We start from the raw sequence: 27,090 nt of genomic DNA, 5'->3' as shown, positions 1-27,090 counted from the left end.
TCTTAAAATTTTTATACACACTCAATAAAAATGAACTGAAGAAATTTGCTTTAATTTTCTTTTGTTTAATGTAATTAACAGATTTATGCAAGTATAAAAACATAAGTTTAACAAAATATTGTTGGATGTTTAAATACTATTATATATGTAACTTTCAGTTTGGGTATATAACAAAGAATTCTGTTATGTCTCATTTAACAACCAAATATAGTGTTACTCTACTTTGCACATTTTATGGAGTACTGCATTTATTTCTTGTCATGCTCTTCTTGCCATATTGAATTCAACAATTTGCTCTGGGCAGGAAGAAACTTCTGTACACCCTCTCTGTCATATTCCCTTCAGTTGTGCATCTGAAATGGGAAATTGTGGAGGGTAGATAGATTACCTTGCAGTACAATGATATTCTTGAATAACTATGTTGAAATTGTACACATACAAGTAGGGAATCCAAGTTCTGATCTAAACATATATATACTTGTATTAAAACAAGGCAATCATTTGATGCTACAAATATTTGTAACTGTACAAACCACTGTTGTATGTTAATATCCTTTGACTAAATTTGTTCATCCCAGTAGAACACTGAAAATTCCATTCCATTCCATTGTCAACACCCACTTGTCCCGAGCGCGGTAGCAGCGAGCTGGAGCCCCTTACCCAGCAACACAGGGCGCAATGCCAAAGGAGGATGGGACACACCCAGGACAGGACGTCAGTCTGTCGCAAGGCACCCCTAGCAGGGCTCGAACCCAGACCCGCCACACAGTGACTGAAAATTTTTTGCTTTAAACCCTTTGGTGTGCACAAATGATGAGATGTTTTTTGCCTCATCAAGGCAGACCCCAGCATTGTTCTTGCAACTGCAAGCATCTGGCTCCAATAAAGCACAAAGATGTGGGAGAGTCAGGGTCCACTAGTGTAATGAGTGTTGTTGGGTAGCTAGCCCCCCACAGGTGATCCATCCTCCCTGAACTTCAGCTAAGCATAGTGCCTTCAGAGGTGTCTCAGTGAGGATATTATAAATGCAGCAGGTGGCATAGTAGTTAGAGCTGCTGACTTTTGCTCCGAAGGACCAGGTTTGATTCCCATCCTGTTGTAGTACCCTTGACCAGGACTTGTGAGTGAAAGTGATGGCCAGTCAAATCCAACTTTTGGCAAACACACGTTTTTCTTGACAAGGGAATAACAGAAGTGTTTACCAGTGCTGCATTCTGTGCTGTCTACGGGTGAAAGCACAGGGAGAAACATGCAAACTGTACATACCCTGAGCTGGTCACAAACCTGTGCCTAATGAGTAGCTGTGAGGCACTGACTTCTACCCCCTGTGCCACCATTGATCAAAATACTTACGTTTAATTGCTCTCATAAAAAATACCTAGATGTATAAATAAGAAAATTATTCTAAGCTGTTTTGGGAAAAGTCCCAACTAAATGAGTAAACAAATGGATACAGCTATTTGAGCACACACCAAGCACTGGCCTCTAAAGTTAAGCTGGAACTAAATGAAAATATGTCCTGGCACAGTCATAAGAAAATGTTAAATACTTTTGGAAAATGGGTTACATATTGATGGTGCTTGTGATAAAATTCATTTGTTCCAAATAACACACATCTAATTATTGTTTAAAGTATTTTTGGCAAATGCTGTAGAGAGGAAGAATCTAATCAACACTAAAAAGTTCACTGGCAGTTAATGCTTTCAGTGCGATTAACAGCACGTTGCCCTTCCCCTCCTTCACGCTCCCTAAATGTTGGCTTCATCTTCTTGATTTATGTGCTATGACGGTCCCGCTGTTCTCCATCAACTTTTAAATGCTGCTTTTGCCCATCAGAGAAATATTTTTGGAAACTGAAAGGGTCTTAAAACATCCAGATGTGGCGAGAACTACACATATCTCCAGAACTGGCTTACTAGCTGCGCTGCTGTAATACCTTTAGTCAACTTACATATTTTGCTGAGATTTCACAAAAGCTCTGCCTGATTGCATTCCATTCCTCTCACAGCTCTCTCTTACGGTAAGGGTGGACACTGGAAGTATTCAGCATGTCAGCAGTACTTTTAATTGTAGGAGAATCTGAAAGACAAAGAGGAAATGGTAGCTAAATGCACTTACTGCACAGCCAGCCAAGATTGAATACCGTAGATTCCTGTTTTCCTAGAACATCTTTGATCTCAAAATTTTTTTCTTTTCATAATGAAAACTGAAGCCAAAAGGGAAGATTTTCAGTTTACCTTAACCTCACAAAAAAATCTTATCTGATCTTAAGTGCACAGTGCATTAAGTGATAAAATGTAAAGATCCAGGCTTTGATGTCTTAGCTAAAAACACTAAGCCACAAGGTACCTTTTAACAGCTAATGTTTCCCGGAGCAATTAATAATTTAATGTTCATTGTAAAACATGATCTTCCTTCACCACTGCTATATTCAAAATCTACCATACTTGTAACTATTGCACTTACAATCATATTTAAATGGATAACTTCATTCTTCCCTTATTTAGTTAGAGGCTGGCAAACAGTTGATGAAATAAATTCAGATCAGGACAAGATGATAAATTTTTGTTTCAAAAAAGAGTTTAACAAACACTGAGAAGATTCAAAAACTTTTTCTCCTAATGAAACAGTGCATACCTTTCTTTGGAACACTGTCTTCAAATAAAGGCTTTGAGGTTGTATGAGATGAAGGGACATCCTGGCTTTTGAAAAGGAATCCTAAAGTTCCAGAAACTGTCTGTGCTGCAGATATGTTCTGATTCCCCTTCAGCAGAGACCCAAAACCATGAAAGTGTCTCACCATTTGGTCTCTCATTCCTTTTGTAGGTACCCATAAGTCAAACGATGACCTAAATCTTTTGTTTCCTGGAACAAATATACTGTCAGTTTCATTAGAGTTGAGATTTATTTCATTTTGAATGTACTTTGTTGGAATACTGATACTAGGAGTTTCAATTTTTTTATATTTATCAGAATATTTGAATGCAGAACTTTCTTTAACATCTGTGCTTTCTAGATCACATACAAAAATATGCTGATCTTTAAACTTTTGTCTTGCTTCATTCTGAGTAAAGGATTCTTCATCTGATGTCTTGCTCGGTGTGGCAGATCTTGAGGCCAAATCCATTGTTAAAAAACTGGTGTCAACTGCGGTAATGTCAGTCTTATCTGGTGTTTTTGATTGAAGGAGAGTGCATTTTGCCTCAGTGTTTAAAACAACATCACTGTTCAGCGCTGAAGAGATACTTAAGTAATTTTGACCTGAGGCTTCCTTCACATCAGGCTGTGGGTTCATCACTACCTGTGGATGACTGTCTTTGTCAGACAACTTGGATTCAAGTTCAGTGTCAGAACTGACAGAAGACCTTACAGAGGCCAAAGGGGTGGTTTTCCCATTTCCTGAGATGAAAAATCCTGGAAGGCATGGATATGAACACTTGAGAGACTCCTCATTGGCTTTACTTGGATATCTTTTATCAAAGGCAGAGTCTGTGGTGCTGTCACACACTATCTCTGTGCCTTTCTGGGTAACTCTACCATATTCATCTGTAACTCTAGATATACTCTTTAAAGTAGACTTTGTTTCTTTTTTCTTGTTACCTTCATTTATTTCTTCTCCATGCTCCACAGTGTGACTGGCATAGCTTTCAGATCCAGACAGTGCCTTAATAAAGTCATACTTGCAGGGTACAGAACTACAAGAAACAGGGGCCTCATTAACCGTACAGTTGCCTGGATGGGTAGTACCCATGCACGGCTGTATTACTCGGGAGTCTGGGGCCTGCTGACCTGCACTGGCTCCACAGACACCCAATGTATCAACAGCATCTGCAGATGGAGTCACTCCAGCTGGGAACACAGCCGATGCAGTGGGACTTCCTGGTGGCTCAAGTGCTGTGCGGGTGGGGTTGGTTGTGGGGTCAGCTGCACAGTCACCCTTCTCAGTCCCCTCCATGTCTGCGTGTCCAGGAACATAAACATAGGCGCCCTGCGCCTTGATAGCTGTGCAGTAGTCTGGCTGTGGAAGCCCATCATTCACTGTCTCTCTAGGCTCAGTGGGAGCAGGATCCCTGCCTTCATCTGTGTGGATAAATCACACAGCACGTCCTTATGAATAGACCAAATTACAGTTTTGGGGGAAAGAGTATAGATTTGGACAAATGAATTCAAACATTTGGCCCTAAAGATACATTTGAACAGTGCTCAATGACCTGTTGCTCTCTGAAGTGCAATTTTATTTCTGGTTCCAGCTGATTATGTGACACTTAGGGAATGCATGTTGTTTGAGATTTACCAGGAGTAGTTCAAGTCATTTGTATTACCTGGTGCATGTCCAGAATCTCCTGTTTTATCAGCATCTGACAGATCTTGTTTAGTTCTAGCTGGACAACATAGTTGGACCAATTCCTTGTCATTTTGTAAAGGCACACATTCTCTTCCTGCATTCTTTGTTTTACAAATAACATCACAAGATACATCTGCATTTTCAGCTATGTCATTTTGGCTGTAGTCCTTCAAATTACCCTGAGGAATAACAAAGCAATATATTTTTTTCATAATATTTTTCTGGCAAATAAGTAAGGTTTCAAAGCAGAAAACAATAAACAGAAATACTTCTTTTCATGCATAGAAATATATATATGATATATACATACATATATATTTGATAGATATGTATATCAAAGCAGACATTAAACATTTAAATTGTATCATTTAATTCCCGCCTAACCCTGACTCCTACATGAGTCAGTGAACTCTACATCAGGTTTAAGCACACAAAGCTCAAAAGCACATTAAGTTTGACAAATAAATTATACACAGTACAGTCTGTAAGTTGTAAGACTTGGCCACTGCGTGGCATTGCTGGGCAACAGGTACTGGTTTTGGGTCTCAGCTGAAGGGGAATCAGAACATATCTACAGCACAGACAGTCTGTAATCACAGCAGCACCACATAGTGATCAGTCTTAGAACTTATTGACTGTACCACATTTATAACAAAGTGAAAAACGTTGACATGTTTGAACTTAATTTTGCTGTTATTCATGAATGGTACACTGTCTACCTGCACCATGTGTGTATGTTCTTCTTCCTTACAAGATATTGGCTGCTTGTCCAGATGATCATGACCCTCACTCAATTCACCAGCCTCATCAAAAAGTATTTTCTGCTATAGAATGACAAAAAAAACAAATATGCAAGGAATGTACACCTGGTAATATAAAAACAGTTAAATTTCTTTATTTAGAGGACAGAAACTTTACATTACACATTTATATCTCTTGATCAAAACATCCTTTTCATACCTCTCTTTCCTGTTTCGTTTTTGAGTTTTTGTACTCCTCTGTGAGACTTACAAATCTATCTTCCCTCTCTCTTGTCTTCGCTTGGAGCAGTTCATGTTCTCTTTTAAGGGCCTGCCGTAAAATTAATCACCCAAGAAATTTTTAATACAATAATGAATTTTTATGTTTATTTAACCCAGACAGAGGATTCTAAACAGGGAAAGAGGCTCAAAGAAATCAGTCAGGTTGTGTCATTCTAACAGTAATTTTAATATATGAGGAACTATGTGCATCTGACAGTACTGCAGCAAGACAGAGCGTTCTTCAAAGGAGGCAGTAAAAAGGTGGAAGAGAAAACAATTGCTAATATTTGATTGCAGCTTGTGCTTCTCAGTCTGCAATATAATGTGATATACAATGCATGCAGTCATGTTTATGTGCTGTGCCTTCCATCATTTATCTTAGTACTTATAAATTCAAGCCATAATCACACACACTCAAGTGCTCTCACCCAAAGAGATCATCTGAGCTATTGCACAACAGCTCCTGCTTTAACATTTATTTTAGGATTCCTTAAATTTATAATCATGGACCCATAAAGATCAGTATGGTCCTGTGTGTTGTAAATTATTTACAATGCACTCTTTACTTATTCATTTATATCATTGCTTCTTTTAAAAATTACTTTATGCTGTTCTTTGGAGTCACTCAGGGTAAATCAGTGAAACTACAGAATAAAATCTATGAGATTACAAAACTTGCACTTTGTTTTGTGCTTTATATAAAGTTACATAAAATACTGAACATTTAAGGTCAGTACAAAGCAACAAGCATTACTTTAGTAACAAAGAGGGAACAAATCTAGCTGTCAAACTAAAAAGAATATCGTAAAATATACTATAGCAACTATGTTGTTGTACAATGTTTCATTGTTTACTTCACAATTTCTTTTACTAAATAAAATAGGGTCAATGATAGCCATGTTTAAGTCAAAAATAATGCCAAGAAATGTGAATGAAAATAACCTTTGACATCCTACAAACAGTATCAACATGAATGCTGAACTACAAATATATCCAAATTGGAAAGCAGAGCCAAATTTGAGAAAAGCCATGAAAAGACTGAAATCCTTCAGCACAATCTTTGTTTAAAAGGAGAAAGAGACAGACCTGTTTACACTAAATGTTAGGAACAGTTTCTGCCAATAAAGGCCTCATTGCGTTTATAGTCTGGGATAGACTATAGACAAACGACCATTAGAAGACCCTGACCTGATGTTCCTCTCTCTGCCTGCGCAGCTCCAGCTCCACTCGGCCGATGGCCTTGGTCTGCATCTGCAGCAGCCGCTGGGCCTGCTGGAGGGAGTTCATCACCTCCTGAATGCGCACCCAGCAGAGGGCGAGAGGGGGGAGGCATTCGTGTTAATGATATACATCACTGCCTGCCCACCCATCCCACATGGAACTGTACCCAACTACCGCATTACCTCCTGCTTAACAGCCCTGTCTTTTGTCCTTCGGCACACGCTGATTTTTAGACAGGTCTAGCAGGCTAGGAAGGGTTTCTCATCAATGATCGGAGTAGACAAAAGCCTATTTCAGACCATTCATCTGGTGTTGGCTAGCAAATTGTGTGAAATATTCCTCACCTGTTTTTCAGCTCTCAGGGCAGAAATTTCTTCAGAGAAATTTTTATTTATCATGGTTTGCTTGAAACAACAGCAAAAAACAAATTTGTCAATAAAATGCATTTATGCATATACAAATCTTATTTAATATTTCAACAGATTTCAATATATACTGATTGCACATTCTGATGTGCTTTCATTCAGAAACTAAATCTGAAACAGAATTACCACATGCAAATTGTGTTGTAGCTTCTTCTGTTGATCTTTCACTGGACAACACAACTCCTCATCTGATTTACATGCTACCAAAACTTTGGATTTAATCAGCTCACAGTTTATTTTCTCCACTTCCTGAATGAAACGACAAAATATGAAAATGCACGCCTTGACAAGTAGCACTTAAAAATTAAGTTGAATGTTAAAGAGTTCAGAAATCAGAACTATAATTGTATCATAAAATATCTTCCTTGACATCATGACTTATGTTAACAAATCACTATCCTTTCACAAAAATCTTTGAGGAAAGTAGTAAGGTGTAACAATTAAATATAGCTTGCTTTGATCCCCCCAAAGGATAATTTATTGGAGGGCGCCGCTCCAGATATAGACTTCTTCTCCCCCAGATCTCCCTGTCTGTAGCCCAACTGTCTGTTTCCTATCCCCCTCTCCTCCAGGACACTGACATGTACTCAGACAAACAGCAGGCTAGGGGTGCTCTGTGCTGATAGAGGCTAGAATTCCTCACCATACCAGTTGTGCAGTGGTAATAGAACTGTCTAGTGATGCGGAGCAGTCTGTTTAGCTTTTTTCTGGGGTCCAACTGTAACTCAGATCAGTTCCTAACATTTTACCAGCCATCGCATGAACCAAATATAAAATATTTATGAATACAAAATAGGAATGATTGGACCAGTCACCAAATTGTTTTGATACTTTTCCTTGAACTTGCTCTATCATTGATAACACTTTTTAAATGCACCATAGGAAGGTGCTGATTTATCAGCTAACACTGTTGCTTATCCAGCTGTCAAAATAAGCCTGATATCTAGATAGATAGATAGATAGATAGATAGAAAACCAGTATCTTGAAAAGTTCTCAGGAAGTTTGTAAAAGAAAATGGTAATTCCATGTAATCCAATAAAAATTCAACAATTAAATTAAACTAATAGAAATTATGATATTTTTGCCATGTAATCTTGGACACTATAGTTACTGATATCCAAAAAACAATAAAAACACAAACAAAATGAGTTACCTGTTTTAAAGAAGTAATTGTGAATTCTTGTTTCTTATTTAAAGATGACAGATTCTTATTGAGCCTCACTGCTTCTCCAACTATGAGATTCAAGAGAACAAGAGATTCAGGCTGTACTGTTTACCTAAAACAAAACTTTAGCAACTAAAATAACAAAAAAAAATTGCACTAAATTTAATAGAATTTATACTAAAATGATAAATATGTTGTACAACTTTATTTCTTTCCATAACATTTTCTTCTTCTTTCTTTACCATAAAACACAGTGATTAAACAGAAACTATTTACCATTAAACACAGCAATTACAAGTAAGTTAAAGCTCACACTTTAGCTCACAGCAGGTTATATTTAAAGCAAACACTACACTTAACCAGTTTTACTGCAGTAAATAAACCAGTATAATTATTAATGTTCTGTTTACTTCCACTATTTAATTAAGTACATTTACATTTATTCATTTAGAAGACACACACACACACATTTTCTGAACCGCTTGTCCCAGATGGGGTCGCGGGGAGCTGGAGCCTAACCCGGCAACTCAGGGCGTAAGGCTGGAGGGGGAAGGGACACACCCAGGACGGGATGCCAGTCCGTCACAAGGCACCCCCAGCGAAACTTGAACCCCAGACCCACTGGAGAGCAGGACCTGGTCCAACCCACTGCAGCACCGCACCCCCTCATTTAGAAGACACTTTTCTCCAAAACAATGTACATCTGACAAAAAATATAATGAGTGCATTACATCAATAGAAAGAGAGACTTGGATGCAGACACATGATTCTAAAACAGAGTTAACTGTTCATATTCCACCATATGAACAATGTACGTCACACGAGTAGCTGGATAAAGGTTTCTCCATTATTCAACAACTTCAATAGAAAAGTTATATTTCCACAATACAGGCCCATTGATATCTTCGTAGTAGTCTGTGAGGTGAGACTGCTTTTGTGCTATCAGCTCTGCACAGTAAATGTTAATGTGCAACAGTTTCCAGACCAACGCTATGGGATGCAAAAAATGTACCGTATCTATGCTGAGACAACTGAAACCATATCACCATTTTAAATAAATAGTGATACTACAGTTTAGAAACAACAGATACATATGTTTATAAAATTCCACTTAACATACATACAATATTAACACAACAAGACGTTGCACAGAGTACAGCAAAAAAGATTACCTGATAATGAAATGGTCCATCAATGTCACAAAAAAAATTATTGTCACATACAATCCTTTAATTTGTCAAATGTTTATAAAATGCTTTACAGGTTTCCCTAGCAACAGTGGTAATAAAGAGGAAGAGGTGGTTGTTATCATGAAAAGTACAGTACCTGTACTGTTACCAGTAGGACAGAGTAGTGTACCTTTTTGCTCCAGCTTCTCATGAGCCTGTCTCACAGCAGCAAAGTGTCGAGACACTGACCCAAACCGTCTCTCCACCTCACTCAACTGGTTCAGATGACTGTCTTTGGTTTGCACCTGGAGATGTAACTTCTGCTCCTGCAAAATATAATTTATTTTTACATTGTTGGGTTCACTGTTGACATCACTTTAAGACATGATCAGTTCAGGGCTAAGGGGGTATCCTGCTATTATACCTTTAAGGAAAGAATTTAACCTGAACAGCTGCAGTAAAACATGAAGGTGTATAACTGGGTGTAACTGCAAAATTCTTTGGATAATATAAATTCTCTGAATGAAATAAATTAAGCAATGATATTTAACATTTACAGAAAAATACTAAATTCTATTTTGTACTCTGATGTCTTCCTCACTGCACAGTTTGACAGTACTATTAATAAGACAACCTTGGTTTAACATTTAACCCAGTACCTTTTTTTGAAAGAAAGGGAGTCTACAGTCCCTCTTGCCTGAGAGTCTTTTATTTTTAATATCAATCGTTACTGTTTGATTGTCTGTATCAAGCAGTTTTTCCCTTTACTATGGGAAGGTTCAGCAGAGCAGTCCTCAGTTATAAAATATTTTGATAGTGATATTTTCTATGCCACATCGGAGGTTGAAGTGTCACACACTCCCTGTGCGTTGCTACTGATGAGCCGTTCCTTCTAGTGTTCCTCCTGTTTGGGTCCTCCCACTCCCACCTTACTCTGTCAACAACACATATCAGTAGAATCCTTACCAATTCACTTAATGTCTTCTGCAAACTACACTTGGACAACTGTAAAAGAGCAGTTAAAGTTAAAAGTTTGACAATCTCATTCCTTTTTTTCATATTATGCTTCACTGTCTTTTCTAACTTTAAGTCGTTCTATAAGAGCAAATATATTTGTTGAAAAGTTACTACAATATATAGGTATTATTACCTGTATAATATAGGTGTAACAAATATGATGCATGTCTTTGCACTTTAATATATATGCTGTGTAAATTTAGCAGCATGTTAATACACAATCGAGTATGCAACCACAAATATCAACTCTATTTATCAGAATAATTACACTAAGGGGGTATTGTATTCAGTCTTTAACACTACTATAGTAATTTATGGCAAATTCTTTTAAAACATTTTTCAGTAACAACACTCTTGTTTCAAATCCATTCTACTGAACAGAAGGGTCTTTGAAAGTATGAAACAGATGAAAAACTACACTAAGTGACTTAAACCCTCTCCCAGTGCTGTTCCCCAGCACATTCTGATAAGTGCATTCATGTATCAGGATATGTCAACTCTCCATGCTAGAATATGACCAACTGCAAGAATTCCTCTATGCTATGCCAAACAAGGGCCAAATAAGCCTTTTATTGCTCAGTGCTATAGAAGCATCACGTGTGCAGTGGACTGCAGGAGACACCATATATCACCTAGATGGTGTCACATGTCTGACTGCACCCAGCAGACCCAGTATGACCTCCACTCCAGAGGCTGCCTGTGAGAGCGTTCTTGCAAGTCTTCTCTGAGGTTCTCCACACGGAGTTAATGGAGAAGGCCAAGATCACTAAGTGCTGCTGTGCCGGAAGTGTGTAGTTTTCTTCAAAGGAGTTACCTGCAGCGATTTAAGCTCTTCTTTCAGACTGTTGATCTCTTTGTCCTTTAATTCAGCTATGAACTGGTATTTTCCCTGCGGTTGCAAAGTAAAGGATGATAGGGGATCATTGGCCATACCAAACTGCATGGTGTAATACTATATGTACAGCTGTTACACTGCCTATAGTTGTAGCTGAAATATTAAAGATGCAAACTTTTCAATCTCAAATTACTGGTATTACTAGAACACTGGATATTTACTTGCATATATATTTTTAATTATGTATCAAAGTATTTCTTCAATAAGAATAACAAATAGTTCACTCTACCTTTTCTTCTTCAATTTCTGCGATTCTGGCCTGAAACTATATTTTCGGAATGTGACATATGTTCATAAATATTCATGCAGTATACTAAGTGTTGTATACTGAATTAATTCAATTCTTGAAATAACACATCCACATTTAACTTGTTGACATAAAAAACTATGTAAATATTACACTTTTAAAACTTTAAAATAAAGTACCTGATTTTTAATAGAAGTTACTGATTCTGTATGTTGATTTGCTAATGTATCAATGTGATGTTGGAGGGACTCCTGGAAAAAAAGGTCCTTGAAGAAGTTTTTGGACTTTCAAATAAAAAACACCACACAAACATCAGCTTATATAGGCTATTCCATTTAAAACAGTCCTCCATTATATGTGACAAGTATGTGAAATAATCATTGATCATCTTCTTGCAAAAAGAATGGCAGTGTATCAATTCAGCATCTACAAAACAAAAAGTATTTTGCAAAGCATGACGCTAAGATAGGGTTACTATACATAAACTAATTATTAAACTTGGAAATGTCCTATGAGACTTATAGGTTCAAGGACCAAAGGCAATTTAGTATAGGTCACTGAAGCATTGTGTTGCAGTTATGATGTACAACAGAAGTTCTACATGCATGACAACACTCCACCATGTATTATTTTCAACCTGTACATGTACTAAAAAAAGGAACACCAAGAAGAAGTCATTCCATCGAATGTTATTTGCAGGTCTGTAATTAACTGAACTAGTGTACACAGTGGCCAAAGATGTTGCACCAAGCCTGCCAAATGTGCCTTTAATGACTGAGCTCCAATGAAAACTATTTTATGATAAACTGGTGGATGAAACAGCTATTTCACTCCACTAAAAGACATACAAATTAACTCTCTGTGAGCCCTGTTATGACATGCCACTTGGCAAATTTTATGAATTCTGCACAAAACTTCCTGTCACGGGCCTTTTTCTTATTTGTAGCATAATTTTTCTGTTGGAAAAATCCCTATTAAAGGAACTTTACTGTATTGCGACATGGCCACAGGTCCTTTGGACTTTGTCCCTAAAAAATAGACTGAAAATGAATCAAACAATTATAAAATGCTCAAAGACACCCTTCAGCTATTCTGGGTACAAACACTACACTTGAATGACATTCTACACATATATTCACTGTCACACGAGAAAAAACGCGAGGGAAGAAGGATAAGACAGGTATGCTGGGACTTGCCATATACAACTATCTTCCTCAGAATTTATTGTTTCAGATAGGTGTACCTATGTGCTTCCTTCTTTCTACCCATCAGCATTTTTACATTAAAAACAGAATATGGCTGTTAATAATGTGTCATCATAATAAATACCTTCTGCCATTCTAATTCTTGTTTTTCCAACACAAGTTTATTGATCTGCTCCTCACATCGTATCTCTGCATCCTATGGAAAAAATAAAAATGCAAAAAATTGACCAAAATAATGTAATGTTGAAAATAAATTTCCAATAATCAGTATCTTGCAGTTATTCCTCTAAATGCACAGTATGAATATCATCTATATTTGGGACAAGCGGTTTCAGTCAATGTGTGTGTGTGTGTGTGTGTGTGTGTGTGTGTATGTATAAATTATTTTATAACCTACAGCTTCACTGGAAAGTTTTGAACAGAAGTGCTGAACTAAGTTAGCGCAGTACTTTTCAAGCTGGATGCTTTCACTGACAATTTATTCACCTTTCAATTAAGTGAAATAGACATAAATCCAGTATGTATTGTTTCCACAAGCCTTTGTTCACTCAGCATCTCTGAGGAAATAGTGGCACATTATAGCTGTAATATTAACACAAAGCCATCCTTATCCGCCTTTAACTCTGAAAGGTAGGTAAAAGTCAATTGCCTTCTACATCTAGTGACTTTTTATATGTACGTGGGAGTGGGTTCATGTGGTTTATTTATAAGTTCCCATTAAACTGTGCTACCAGCATGGCAAATTCCAAAAGTAGTGCACACTAGATAAAGCAGTTAACAGTTTGGAGTGAAATAATGAATAGTTGAGTTTTTTTGTCCAGTAAAGACATCATTAAACTTGGTTATCCTTGTAAATCTGAAGAACCAAAGCTTAATCTGCTGAGCCATAATCCATGAAACAATCCATAAAATATCCAGGCCAAGCCAACATTTGTGGACACTGAAAATAACAGAATAAATTGCAAGGCAACAATCTTTCTGTATGAAAAGTTCAGACAAGATAAAGTGAGCTTACACTATCCAAATAAAATTTGCTTTAAAAGGCATCAGCTAAATCAAGGCATCAATGACAGTCAAGTAATGTTATGCACATGTATGATTTAGTACTGGCTAAAATGAACATCTTATACTTTGTTTTCCAAATGCATGTCTAAAATTATGTTTCTTAATGCCCTCTACTAAGGGAACTAATTTAGCTTGAAATGTTTCACATGACCTTCTCTACTTCTAACCTTGTAACACAAAAAGAAACGGCTAAGTTACACTAATGGCATGCCTGAGGAACATTTTGATTTAATAGCAGGCTTTTCCTAACAATAACATGATCATAACAATAAAAGCAGAGTGATTTGATAGTTTATTTACTTCTTATAACCTTTAAAGCACATCCAGAGCCTTTTTTAAAGTGCTTGCTCCAGGGTGCCGTTTTACAGGCAAATATGAGAACTGGTCAGGTCTTTGTTTTGTGACCCCACACTGATGCCTGACTACAGCTGGATCATGTCCAAGCTCAGCAAAAAACTGCCATACACCTCTTCTGAAACCTCATAATGCACCTCCTACAAAATGACATTCCTCAGTTCCTTATGACTTGGTCAAATTGAGCCTGTAAATGTTGAGTACCTCCTGGTAAATTACAACAACGAAATGAAAATATGTTGTATCAGAATCTGTTACCCTTCCATGCTCACTGCATGCTTTTCATAAACACAGGAATAAACCATTTCAGTGTAAGCATATCTTTTTAAATTCCTCAAAGTAAAAGCAATAAGATAGAGGTCATTCTAGGCCTACATAAAACACTACTGACACAAATTCCTATATTTCTGCTTTAATTCCAAATTGTAAGACTTTAAAATACATTGTTATTTTGAGACTGCAGATTTTTCCAGTTCTATGAGGGTATAATGATCATACCGATGTTTAAGCAAGAGAGAAAACAAACACAAAATGAAGAAATAATGCAATGGAACATTGTTAGTTGTATTTTGTTTGCAAAAATTTAAAAATGCTTGCTTGTATGTACTTTTATTCAATGTGTATAACACTTCAACTAGATAAACTAACTTTTTACATAGTCAAAAAATTTCTGTATCATAACTCACTACTATGTAACTACATTTTCACAATAACAATTTCACAATGCTGATATGCTGGGTTCTGGGAACCTGAAACTATATGCAACATATTTTAATTCAGTTTTTCGGGGTAAATAAAAATTGCACAAAGGAAAAAATAACATGTATTAAATATATTAAAATTTTCACCCTGTGGATATGTAGTTCTGCCACTGCTTCAAGCAGTCTGGTTTTGAATTTTAAAAGTTGGACAGCAATGTTACCCTCTTCATTACCCTCATCTGATGGGTATGGAGCAGAAGATGATGACATCTTTTGTTCAGAATCTTCTCCAATCTATGAAGATAGCAAATATAGCATATTACACAATGACACAAACTATAATTGTCAATTTAATAATGAATAAAATCTTACTAAACACTCAGGAATGTACTCCTCAGCTTTTGCATGTCAACCTAACTCTGAGTTTATGTATTCTTCACAAATTTTCATCAGGTCCACCAAATTCTACTGCTCAAAAATATGGGAATAATTTTTCCCTGCAGCCCACTTCAATGAGCACACACGGACTTCAAATTCACCCAGAATAAAAACAGCTTTTTAAGCATGTTTAACTGTAATTAAATGTTCACTGTTCATTTAAGAATGTAATTCCTAGAGCATTCTCAGCACTGATTTTCTTGCACTCTGATTACTTTCAAAGTTACATCTTCGGCTTGCCAAGGTGGAAAGGAGGCTAACCTAAGTGTCTAATGGGGGTCAGGGTAATAACAGTGAATGGACAAATTGCACTGTCATTCTACTTAAATTATATAAGTTATTTAATCTGACCTATGGATGGTCCCCTGTCTCCTCATCATGTCTGACTTTTAAGTGGGAGGTCTTCACTCAAGATGATCCTTTAATAGAAGAGAACCTTTCTCCATTTAACCCATGCCGTTATCAATCATGTGCAGGAATAAATGATCCTGTTAGAATTTGCTACTACCACAAATGACATTGTGACCTGAGGCCAATGTCTTTATTTGCTTCTTCACTGATTCACTTCAGCAGATATTAAACAATTTTATAAGCCATGAACGGCAAAATTAAAAGGACATCATCCATAAAACTGAATAATTCCTATCAGCAACATGATGTCTGAATTATCTTTCCTGAATTATACCACTATATTGTGCTGCAATGTAATGGGGAAAAGACAGCAATAGTCAGAGCCCATGGTAATAACAATGGAGTTTAAAATGTGATTAAATAGTGACCTATCAAGATGGCTCATAGTAATTCCAACAGCATATCAACTAAAGGCCAGAAAAAGACTACATTAATGTAATTAACAATACAGTGGGCCACCAGGTTGTGTAATGGTTAGAGCTGATATCTTGCACTTAAAGGACCCAGGTTTGAATCCCACCTCCTGCTATAGTACCCCACGCCAGTGTACTTTCCCTGAACTGATACAGTAAAACTCACATTACGGTACAAATTGATAAATAATTGTGGGTAGCTTAGGATAAAACCTTACATTGTAAGTCATGCTGGAGAAAAGTGTTCCCTAAATGTATAACCATATCTAATAACCATATGTGTGCCATCTGAAATCAAACTAAATCCCCATGCCAAGACTAAAATATCTATTCTATATTACTTTCCAAAATACCCTGTATTCTATTACATGCATTTCAGGAAGGAAATGCTGTGTGTAAAGAAAGAAAAAAAAAAAAAAAAAAAATAATAATAATAATAATAATAATAATAATCATAGACAAGCTGGAGTGGAGCTAGTGCCTTCTCAAAGTCACTCAAAATGTGTTATGTCATTCAAAATCTTTTCTACAGTTCTTAAGCAGTAAAACTTTTACGTTTTTTTCCAAGGATTATTATACCGCTTCCTGACAGTCAAGTTCGACAGGACAGTAAGTAATATACTCAGAACAAAAGTCAACCAGTTTCCTGATTGTCATCTTAATAGCAACATTTTTTTTTAACTTGTTAAGAGTATCTGTAATAATTTAAGATGCTTCATAATTAATAATACTATTTTATTTGCCTCTTTATTTCATTATTATACAATGATTATAAATCACTAGTAGTTGGGCTAGCTCAAGCTTAGCTAATATCGCTCTGCGGTCCTCACGCCTATTCAACTTCAAGTGTGACTAGGCTAGCTAGCTTTTTAAAATAACTTTTTAAAAGTTTTATAACAGAAGTACTAGTCGGAAAACGTTTTTTAAAAAATATCACACCACGTATCGTACATGTACCTCGTCGATGGCTACTGCAGACTGTCTAACTTTTGAGTGTAAATGGCGACCGTTGAACTGCCCGTTTGGCGCGAGAAGGGCGCGAGGACAGCGCAGGCAGCCATTTCGCGGGAGCGCACAATGAGCGATAACCACGCAACGCCGCTGTGGGCTTCCTTGTTTTGTTAAGTTATCATTAAAACTGAATATATAAGGTTATTACCAACTACCACTTATAAGTGAGATATAAGCTGAGCACACAGAAACCCAGCCTTAATTCATTAAAAGCTCGGTGTCATTAAAAAAGATGGGGAAATCACATCCCTGCTCCAGTCAGCTTCCAAAACCAGAACCTACCTTCCTCATTGTGGGACCTAACACACCTGGAGAAGAACATTTCTACCATGTTCCACTTACAGACCTACAAGGAGAGAGGAGACCACCAGTCCATCCTCAACCACCAGCAAATTAATTTTTTATTCACGCACCAGAACCAGCCCTTCTCTTCAACCAGACATACAAAACCTCCAGATGTCCGCAACTACCTTCCTCGTGGAGCACTAGTCACCTGTTCCACTTACAGACCTCCAGTTAGAGAGAGGTCTGCAAGCGGAACAAGGATGACTAGTACTCCTTGAAGATCTCTGTCACCAGTCATCCTCAGCCTGCAGTCCTCCTCAAACACCACCCATCTAGAGTCACCAGTCATTCTCAACCACCATGCATCCTCAATCACCTGCCATCTGTTACTGCCAATCATCTTCAACCGCTGGTAAACTTCAGCCATTAGTCATCCTCAATTACCAGCCATCAGCTGCTATGGTGTGGATGTGACCTGATGTCCACACTGACACACAGCAGATTCCTAGTAGGGAAGCTATGAGGTGTATTCCAAAGCTCTATGAATTCTATATGTTTATGAACAAATAAAGGTAGTTAGTTCATTAGACACAAATTTTATTTATTAACTAATTTCAGCCAACTGCCTATCTCGCTCAGGGTCACTGAATCACTCGGCACAAGGCCGGGGTGGTACACCATGGACGAGACGCCAACCCATCCCAGGGTAATCACACGCCCACTCACCAATTCACACACTACGGGAAACTTAGCTCACCAGTTCCCCTGAACTGTCTTTGGCCTGTGAGAAGAACCTGGAACCTATAAAAGAAACCCACACAGAAACATGCAAACTCCATGCAGATTGTGCTGGATTCAAACCTATGCCTAAACAGTCCAAACACTGCGAGGCAACAGCACTACGCACTGCACCGCCATTCCAAGTTGAATTAACTATTAAAATTAACCCTTGAATGTATTTGTTCTTGAATGCTCCACATAACCCAGTAATAATGAAAAATAATTTTCTGGCAAATTCCTTAAATGAATACAGTATAGAAATTAGATTTGGTACTAGTCGCTTAGTGCTGATAGGCTTTCCTTAAGCCTGGCGCCAAGGTAACTGCTGCCATCTTGTGTTTGAAATGTGTGTTTAAAAACAACTTTACATTTTACATTCTTTCAATTTCTTCCAAGCCCAATATCAGCTCAAGTGACTTATATAATATCTAAAAAATGTAAACAGTTAAAAATGGATTTATGTGTGTAGTTCACAATACAATCTCAAACCTCCTACCATTATACTAGCCAAAGGTCACAGAGTGCAATACAGTGGCATATAGTTCTTAGTGTGTGAGTGACAGAGAGCGTGTGTGTGTTTCACTGATGTATGGATGAGTGACCCATTGTAAGTAGTGTATCTAGCAGTGTAAGTCGCCTTGGTGAACAAGGTGCGTGTGCTGATAACACCACATAGTGTTCACTGGAAGTCACTTTAGAGAAAAGCGTCTGCTAAATGAACAAATGTAAACATAAATATAGGGAGAGAGGTCACACACCAGTGAACTGCATGTTTTACTGGCAACAAAATTTCATAGAAATGATTTCTCCAAGGGGGCGTGGTGGCGCAGTGGGTTGGACCAGGTCCTGCTCTCCAGTGGGTCTGGGGTTCGAGTCCTGCTTGGGGTGCCTTGTGACGGACTGGCGTCCCGTCCTGGGTGTGTCCCCTCCCCCTCTGGCCTTACGCCCTGAGTTGCCGGGTAGACTCCGGTTCCCTGCGACCCCATATGGGACGAGCGGTTCTGAAAGCGTGTGTGTGTGTGTGTGTGTGATTTCTCCAATCCTTGAACTTGCAACCCTTCTATCTCCAGGTCAGTTCCTTAACCAACACTGATGGGGGGACTGTTGTTATAGACCTTTCTCTAATCTGTCCCATAAATTAGTAATGAGATATTGATCTGTTGGCTGTGTATATGCTGGGAAAGCAGTTAAGATAAGCAAGTATCTACTGGTGGGGCAAGGGTGTTAAAAATAAATAACTTTGCCCTAGTGCTCCTAAAACCATCCATTTCCATTAGCTGTCATTGAAGACACCTTTCCATAGAGAGGAAACATGGGTACTGGCAAGTTACTGTGCACCCTATGGCCTTGTTTAGCTAATACTTTTCAACTGAAATGACATACAATGCTGAGGTATTTATAATTTCTTTACTCATTTATACAGCCGGTATAAGGGTAATAACAACTCAGTGTATGTACCATGGTCAGGATTACTACAGCCAGAAGTGGGATTAGAACCTGTGCCCACTGGAGAGAAATATAGCAGTTATAACCACTATGCTACCAGTTATTCAAGAAAGACTTAGTGAACAGAGCTCAGGTGAGTTCCCTGGAACTCTCTACTGCTTGATCGTGACAGCAACATATGTAGTCAACAAATCTATACAAGGCTACTGCCAGAATGGAGAAAATGAGTGTGTTATGTTGTTCAGTTCAGCCTAGAGTTCATAGTCAAGTGAACAACTCTCCTGATTCATATCGGAGGAGGTGTCCACCAGTGTCCACCCCTCCTGTGTTGGTGTTGGTGCTGTCCTTCACAATGAAGATTTATTTAAAATTGGGTCATTGGCAACAACTAAATTTGTGAGAAAAGGAGTAGGACCGCAGAAAAGGAGGAATCATGGCTCACCATGGGATGATTGCCAGGTGCAGTATTACTGCAAAGCATTACCTCTGGTTTATAACCAAATGACAGGACCCAGAGGGCTCCAGGAGAATGTTCCTAAATCCTAAATGACCAGTTCTCTATTTCATGGAGCACAGAGCAACCACTCTCCGCTGAAGTTTGACGGCTCCTCTGTGGAGATCATCAAGAGCACCACATTTCTAGGCTTTCACCTGGTGGAGAACCTCACCTGGTCCCTCACTATCAGCTCCATAGTCAAGAAAGCCCAGCAGTGTCTTTACTTTCTGTGAAGATTGAGAAAGGTCCATTTCCCACCCCCCCATCCTCACCATATTCTACAGAGGGACTATCGAAAGCATCCTGAGCAGCTACATCACTGCCTGGTTTGGAAATTGTACCATTTCAGATCGCAGGACTCTGCAGCGGATAGTGAGGACAGCTGAGAAGATCATCGGGGGTCTCCCTCCCCCCCATCACAGACATTTACATCACACGTTGCATTCGCAAAGCCACCTGTATTGCGGATGACCCCACGCACCCCTCACACAAACTCTTCACCCTCCTGCCATCTGGCAAAAGGTACCGAAGCATTTGGACCCTCACAACCAGACTATGTAATAGTTTCTTCCCCCAAGCCATCAGACTCCTCAATACCCAGAAACTAGACTGACACCAACCCACACACACACACCCATACTCCACTGAACACCATTCCACTCCCTTTGCAATTTTTTGCACAGTTTTTCTACTGTACTGATGAACTATATTTTTTGCTGCTAATTAGTATGTTTATATCTATAATATGTATTATTATATTGTAGTATCTTCTGTGTTTTACAGTGTTTATTGTTTTTGTTTGTGTAGGTAGCTTTGTGTTGTTTTTTTTTATGTAGCACCGTAGTGCTGGAGGAACATTATTTTGTTTCACTGTATACTGTACCAGCTGTTGAAATGACAATAAAGCCTTTTAAAGACTTTTACTTGACTTGGCTTCAGTGTGTAAAGTTCCCGGAACATTTGTCACTTTCACACAAGTCCATCCAGTGTATCAAGAGACAAATCAAGTGATCGCACCGCACTTCCAGCATTGGACCAGTAAACAGGCATTATAGTGGACTATGGGGACAGCTGGTTGCATAATGGTTTGAGCTTCTGCCTTTGGACCCCAAGGTTGCAGGTTTAAATCCCAGCTGCTGTACTCTGAATTGCTCAGTTACATAAATAGGTGAATAATAATTTCAGGTATCTTAAAAGTGTAAGTTGCTTTAGAGAAAAGTATCAGCAAAATGAAGCATCTGTGGCAGCAACCCTACATTTGCAGAGAAGTATAGTTTTAATCTGTTTTTCCTAACAGTCCAACAGAATTCCTGTACATCACTGAACTGGAATGCAGCTGTGTGGTCCTGAAAGTTCCTTTATTTCACCATATTACCATCCTTCTGTGGTAACTATTTCTGAAAGAGTCACTGGAGACATGTCTGAGCAAATGCTGAAACGTCACATGTTCTCTTAGAGCACTGATGACTCAAGGTCTCAAGGTGTGCCCTGTTCATACCTGTGTACAGAATGGACCAAAATCTGACACACCTGACACACTTGTATACCTGCTGTTATTTCAGTTTACCGGCTGTATTCCACTGGATTAGGAAATACTCTGTATCTGTGCAAATTTAGTTGGGGTTTTTGGATTATGCTGGGACCATAATCCAGGACTGGAGGTGAGCTCACTGGGATCGGGTTCGAATGTGGTCTTATCAGATTTACTTTGTGGTTTCATTCTTGGAAGGGAGTGTTTTAGTATGTTTTAACACTCTAACATTCTTGCTTCGAGGCCTTCTTCTGGGCCGAGGCAGGTGTAGTGTTCTTCTGAAAGGAGCTTCTTAGCCTAGTTAGACTAAGTTAATAACAGTATCAACATAACAGCGACTTCTGAACCTGTCGCAGGTGGTGAGCAATGCTTTTACACTCCCTTTTACTGTGGTACTTGGTTCGATGTGCCCTGGCGGGACGCTCGAGGACGGTGCCGCGGCTCACGCGCACAGGCGAACTGTCAGGTAAGGTGAGTTCCCGCAAAGCGCGCCGCTGGGGGTCCGAGCTGCTGAGTTACGACCTGCACGTGTTTGTCTGATCGGCAGTTCAGGTGCACGTTGGAAGTGAGCTCCCCAGCCCCGTGCCGATTTTAAATATTTATATATTCGTATTAATTCGTGTTGCGCGAACGTATCCGCGCGCCAGTGACGTTTCAGTCGATTGACGTCATCGATCAGATTTCTGTTTTACGTTGGTATTGAGGAAATAAGCATTCTGAGCCTAGTTACATCGTTTTCTTCTGTGGAAGTTAGAGAGTCAAATAATTATGAATAAAGTCAAAACGGCACTATAAAGTTCGCTGCGTTTTCCGCACTCTAAACGTGCGTTTGTAGTTTTTTTGAAGGAGGAGTCTGCGAAGACGGTTCTCCGACGCCGCCTGTTGTTCAACCGGTTCGACTTTGAGGGGATCACTTCTGGGGATCTCGAGCGGGAATGTATGGAAGAAACGTGCAGCTACGAAGAAGCGCGGGAGATCTTCGAGAACATTCCAGACACAGCTGAGTACAGTATTGTAAACTTTACAACAAGTGAGGCGCCAGGTAGCTGACAGATAGGCCATCATCACCGAAAAACTCATTTCACCGCGGATTCTCTGTAGAGCATGATAAACATGTAAATGTTTCTTTAATAATTTTCTAATTCGAAACTGTAGAATAATAAATGGACAAACCAGGCCTGAGGCTTTGTGCAGCTACTGTGTGACTGGTCATTATGGTGGAATGTGACAAACTGACTGTACTTGTAGTTGTACTGCGCCCATTCATTGTATTTTTCTCTGAGATGTGTTGCTTTGGAGAAAAAGCCTCTCCTAAATGAATAAATGACGGTTTTTCTCCAAAGCGACGTACATCTCAGAGAAATACAGTGTACGTCACATTAGGAGAAAGAGAGACAGTTGCAGACGTGTGATTAAGTAAAATTAGTTTGTTTCTTTCCACTTTATGTACGGATATTCATTGCATGAGTAGCTGCAAAACTCAGAATAAATGTCATGTATTCTGAAGGATGTCGGTTTGAATCCCACTGCCCCTGTGAACAAGGTTTGTATAATTTACCTTGAATTGCTACAGTAAGAATTAACTGCTCTGGGAAAATAATGGTGAAGTTGCTCATCTAATACAGTAAGTCTCCTCGAGCATTGCTGGAGATGGCTAAGGATATAAAAATAATTTACTCACATTTTATAATGACAAAAGAAATTGGCTTTTGTATTTCAGGATGATTTCTGGAAGAAATATGTGGAAGGTAAGAAACTTGGAGTCATTTTACTTTGAGATGTGTAACTATGTCATTGCATTTTCGTTGTGCTGAGATAGATATGTAGAAAGTAATTGCTTTTTCAGGTTCTGATTCTGGTTGGCAGGTTTACCAGTAAAATGTAAATGATGGATTTCACAAGTCCCACTTCTTATTTCTGAAGCAGTTTCCTTGGGTTCTGAATTTTTTTCTGTGGTATAAATTCTGTAATGCGTGTTTTAATGAGTTGCAGAGAAATCAGGTAAAAGAATATTACTGAAAGAGATTGACCTGTAACCCCCAGGATATCCTAAGGAGCAACATCCAACAAGGCTAGATGTTACTGCTCTTTTGGTTGGTCTCATAGCGGGTGGTGTGTCCATTGTCCTCATTGGACTGCTGTTTTGGTACCTGTACCAGCAACAATGTCAAGACGACAGATCCCTTGGGTAAGGTCCAATTCTGTGCTGCTGACAACACTGAGTTTATTTTTCTGCTGCCATTAGAAGGGAAGTGCCAACTGCACACTTTTTAGTAGAAGGCAACACAATATATTTGCTAATTAGACTAAGTGATCAGAGGTAAAATGTTTAACTGTCATTATGGTGCCGTAGTTCCGCTAGGGTCTGCCAGCAGCGGAATAGTCCCTCTGTGATCATAAGGGGGCCGGAAGAGGTGTCTTTGAACCCGCTGCCGTGTTCTCCAGGAGATGCAGACCCTACCGGGCTCCCATCGTATGAACAGGCCATCAGCAAATATGGACCACATGATGTTCCTCCACCACCATACCCAGGGTAGGAATACGTGCTTTCATGATATACTCTTACACATGACAACACATTTTTCATGCACATAAATTCATAACAATAAAAGAACTCTGTTCAGAGGCCTTCTTATTTTCATCTGAGTTGTATCAGTAGGGAAGTGGAAAAAGTTGTGCGACTATAGCCGAAGTATGTCCTGTCTTTGAATACAAGGAGTCTATATCCCTGTAAAGAACATTTATACAGTTCCTACATACAGACAGTATGTAATAGAAACATCATTTTAGGCCCCACCATATTCATGTAATACCATAAGTGTACTTTCAAAGAGTATTTACAGTCATTTTTTATTTGTTTCTAGATGTTGACAAGGAAGAACTTCACATTAGAAATTACCTACAAATGGGAGTGGGATTTTGTTTTTATTAATCACTTAGTGGATGAGGATAAAAATGTACAGTCTTTGTACAGGTGTTTATATTTCAGGTTTTCATATACATTTCATGTAAGTTTGCCTATCTACCACAAAAAGTATTTCAACTCTCCAGTGTTTGCTCTGTTTTTGTTTTTTCCATATAAAATACACATAAAGATGCAGACTTCATTGAAAATTTGTTTTATGTACATAGAAGTACTTTTCTAATGAAATGTATATATTGATCATTTTAATACATTGGCAAACTATGAGTTATGGATTAAAAAAGACTAATGTAACTGTAGTACCTCCCTGATTCTTCTTATGCTTAAATTATGCCAATGTTTGTAATGCACAAAATGTAAGATGGTTTCGTGTTCTGAGACCTGGATCAAGTGACCACAGTCTATATGATGGTAATGTATAATTTCATTAAATGTTGTTTTTATTACAAGATTAAGGTATGCTGTTTTAAATAATGGCAAATGTTTCAGAACAATCAAATGAGTTGTGTAGTAGTCACTACTGCGTTTCCAGTTTTGTCCTATCTCTTATAACTTATTTTAAATTAATATGCCAGAGGTTTCATTGATCTATACATCAAAGTTACAGTGTGCCTATCTTTAAAAAAAGTTGTAAACTATTTAATATGGAGCTATAATGCAAGTAATAGTATAGATAATTGTGTCATCAATTAAAATCATTTAATTCAGAAAATTACCACAAGTCAAATATTTAATTTGGTTTTGAAGGAAGAAGTAACTTAGAAGAAATATTAATAAATTTAATGTGTAAAAAAACATTTCCCAAATTAGCTTTCAGAAAACATTTAAGTTAATTTAATATCCTTAGAGGTTATTTTATTGAGTGTATCTATATATGATCATATCCCCAATTTAGATTTATTGCCATTTATTCATTTTATGAATGTGAGATTAATAGCTTGGTTTTTTTGATCATTAAAATGGTGATACCATTAAATTTCAATGTCAGAATAATTTACATGTAGTTCAAACATTCAGTTAAAAATTCTGAATCAAGACTATAATTTGTTTACATTAATATAAAAAGAATTCTCATCTCATCTTCTGTCCCGCTTGTCCTAAAAGGGTCGCGGTGGCAGCAGGTTGAGCAGAGAGGCCCAGCCGCCCCTGTCCCCCCACAACTTCCTCCAGCTCAGCCTGGGGGATCCCCAGCTGTTCCCAGGCCGACTGTGAGATATAATCCCTCCAGTGGGTCCTGGGCCAATCTCGGGGCTTTGTCCCAGTTGGCCGTTCCTGGTATACCTCCAAAGGGAGGCGCCCAGGGGGCATCCTTATCAGATGCCCGAACCACCTCAACTGGCTCCTCTCAATGTGGAGGAGTAGCAGCTCTACTCTGAGCTCCTCCTGGATGTCCGAACTCCTCACCCTGTCACGGAGAGTGAGTCCCAACACCCTGCGGAGAAAACTCATTTCAGCCGCTTGTATCCATGATCTTATTCTTTCGGTCATCACCCAAAGTTGATGACCATAGGTGAGGGTAGGGACGTAGATCGACCAGTAAATTGAGAGCTTCGCCTTATGGCTCAGCTCCTCCTTCACCACTACAGTCTGGTACAGTGACTGCATTACTGCTGCCGCGTCTCCCAGTCTGTGGCCGATCTCACGCTCCCTTCTTCCCTCACTCGTGAACAAGACCCCAAGATACTTGAACTCCTCCACCTGGGGCAAAAACTCTCCTCTTACCTGTAGGGGGCATACCATCCTTTTTCATGATAGAATCATGGACTCAGACTTTGAGGTGCTGATCCTCATCCCCACTGCTTCACACTTGGCTGCAAACTGTTCCAGTGCGTGCTGGAGGCAACCATGTGATGGTGCCAAAAGGACATCATCATCCGCAACAAAGCAGAGACTTCACCTTACGACTCCCACACAGAATGCCCTCCTGACCACGACTGCGCCTTGATATCCTGTCCATGAAAACCACAACCAGGAGTGGAGACAAGGCACAACCTTGGCGGAGTCCAACACCCACACTGAACAGGCTTCACTTAATGCCGAGTATGCGGACACAGCTTTCGCTCCGTATGTACAAGGACTGAATGGCCCGCAGTAGTGGCCCCGGTACCCCATACTCTCGAAGCAGCTCCCACAGAATTTCCTGGGGAACACAGTCATAGGCCTTCTCCAAGTCCACAAAACACATGTAGACTGGATTAGCAAATTCCCATGGCCCTTCAATTATCTGTGAGAGGGTAAAAAGCTGGTCCACTGTTCCACGGCCAGGGCGGAATCCGCATTGTTCCTCTTCAATCTGAGGTTCAACTATCAGCTGGAGCCTCCTCTCCAGTACCCCGGTATAGACTTTCGCAGGAAGGCTGAGAAGTGTGATGCCCCGATAGTTGGCACACACCCTCTGGTCCCCTTTCTTAAAGATAGGGACCACCACCCCAGTTTGCCAATCCAAGGGCGCTGTCCCTGAGGTCCATGCAGCATTGCAGAGGCGTGACAACCATGACAGCCCTGCAACATCCAGGGCCTTAAG

At 39.0% G+C, this 27,090-nt stretch overlaps 3 protein-coding genes and 1 long non-coding RNA gene across 5 annotated transcripts; 1 reads left to right on the top strand and 3 right to left on the bottom strand.

The window, feature by feature from the left end:
• Nucleotides 1–30: 30 nt before the first annotated feature.
• Nucleotides 31–7,932, bottom strand: LOC108941291 (uncharacterized). 2 transcript variants are annotated; one of them, XR_001966628.2, is made up of 9 exons: nucleotides 7,140–7,932; nucleotides 6,933–6,992; nucleotides 6,556–6,660; nucleotides 5,306–5,416; nucleotides 5,065–5,169; nucleotides 4,323–4,524; nucleotides 2,638–4,080; nucleotides 1,952–2,079; nucleotides 31–353 (listed from the first exon to the last, which is right to left on the bottom strand). XR_001966628.2 is itself a non-coding variant. In XM_018764025.2 (8 exons), the coding sequence occupies exons 2-8, from the start codon at nucleotides 6,984–6,986 to the stop codon at nucleotides 2,003–2,005; spliced, it is 2,097 nt and encodes a 698-aa protein (XP_018619541.2). In that variant the 5' UTR covers nucleotides 6,987–6,992; nucleotides 7,140–7,932; the 3' UTR covers nucleotides 1,485–2,002. The 2 variants fall into 2 exon arrangements, 1 of the variants encoding a protein (XP_018619541.2); XM_018764025.2 differs by lacking the exon at nucleotides 31–353 and having other exon boundaries at nucleotides 1,485–2,079.
• ccdc73 (coiled-coil domain containing 73) lies at nucleotides 7,408–11,446 on the bottom strand. Its single transcript, XM_029256366.1, has 5 exons — nucleotides 11,180–11,446; nucleotides 10,315–10,353; nucleotides 9,539–9,674; nucleotides 8,168–8,247; nucleotides 7,408–7,425 (listed from the first exon to the last, which is right to left on the bottom strand). The coding sequence occupies exons 1-5, from the start codon at nucleotides 11,306–11,308 to the stop codon at nucleotides 7,408–7,410; spliced, it is 402 nt and encodes a 133-aa protein (XP_029112199.1). The 5' UTR covers nucleotides 11,309–11,446.
• Nucleotides 11,447–12,698: 1,252 nt separating this feature from the next.
• Nucleotides 12,699–17,122, bottom strand: LOC114911862 (uncharacterized). The gene is made up of 3 exons (XR_003797995.1): nucleotides 17,052–17,122; nucleotides 14,980–15,126; nucleotides 12,699–12,908 (listed from the first exon to the last, which is right to left on the bottom strand). It is a non-coding gene; the product is annotated as an uncharacterized LOC114911862 (long non-coding RNA).
• A 4,505-nt stretch (nucleotides 17,123–21,627) lies between these two features.
• Nucleotides 21,628–24,054, top strand: prrg4 (proline rich Gla (G-carboxyglutamic acid) 4 (transmembrane)). Its single transcript, XM_029256301.1, has 5 exons — nucleotides 21,628–21,773; nucleotides 22,000–22,109; nucleotides 22,479–22,642; nucleotides 23,364–23,391; nucleotides 23,687–24,054. Exons 2-5 carry the CDS (start codon nucleotides 22,010–22,012, stop codon nucleotides 23,833–23,835), a joined length of 441 nt encoding a protein of 146 aa, XP_029112134.1. The 5' UTR covers nucleotides 21,628–21,773; nucleotides 22,000–22,009; the 3' UTR covers nucleotides 23,836–24,054.
• Nucleotides 24,055–27,090: the final 3,036 nt, after the last annotated feature.

This window comes from Scleropages formosus, chromosome 11 (genome assembly GCF_900964775.1).
Source record: "Scleropages formosus chromosome 11, fSclFor1.1, whole genome shotgun sequence".
Lineage (NCBI taxonomy): Eukaryota > Metazoa > Chordata > Actinopteri > Osteoglossiformes > Osteoglossidae > Scleropages > Scleropages formosus.
This window is presented reverse-complemented; position numbering and strand designations above follow the sequence as displayed.

Bases quoted from the DNA above. Each gene is read 5' to 3' on its own strand.
- LOC108941291 (XM_018764025.2), bottom strand. From the start codon at position 6,986: ATGATAAATAAAAATTTCTCTGAAGAAATTTCTGCCCTGAGAGCTGAA. The intron at 5,170-5,305 runs GTATGAAAAGGA...GTCATTCTATAG, and splicing joins AAACGAAACAGGAAAGAGAG to CAGAAAATACTTTTTGATGA. The intron at 4,081-4,322 runs GTAATACAAATG...TTATCCACACAG, and splicing joins AGATTCTGGACATGCACCAG to ATGAAGGCAGGGATCCTGCT.
- ccdc73 (XM_029256366.1), bottom strand. From the start codon at position 11,308: ATGCAGTTTGGTATGGCCAATGATCCCCTATCATCCTTTACTTTGCAA. The intron at 10,354-11,179 runs GTAACTCCTTTG...GCTCTTTTACAG, and splicing joins AAGAGCTTAAATCGCTGCAG to TTGTCCAAGTGTAGTTTGCA. The intron at 9,675-10,314 runs GTAAGGATTCTA...TATATTTTGCAG, and splicing joins AGAAGACATTAAGTGAATTG to GAGCAGAAGTTACATCTCCA.
- prrg4 (XM_029256301.1), top strand. From the start codon at position 22,010: ATGCTTTTACACTCCCTTTTACTGTGGTACTTGGTTCGATGTGCCCTG. The intron at 22,643-23,363 runs GCTGAGTACAGT...TTTGTATTTCAG, and splicing joins TCGAGAACATTCCAGACACA to GATGATTTCTGGAAGAAATA. The intron at 23,392-23,686 runs GTAAGAAACTTG...TGTAACCCCCAG, and splicing joins CTGGAAGAAATATGTGGAAG to GATATCCTAAGGAGCAACAT.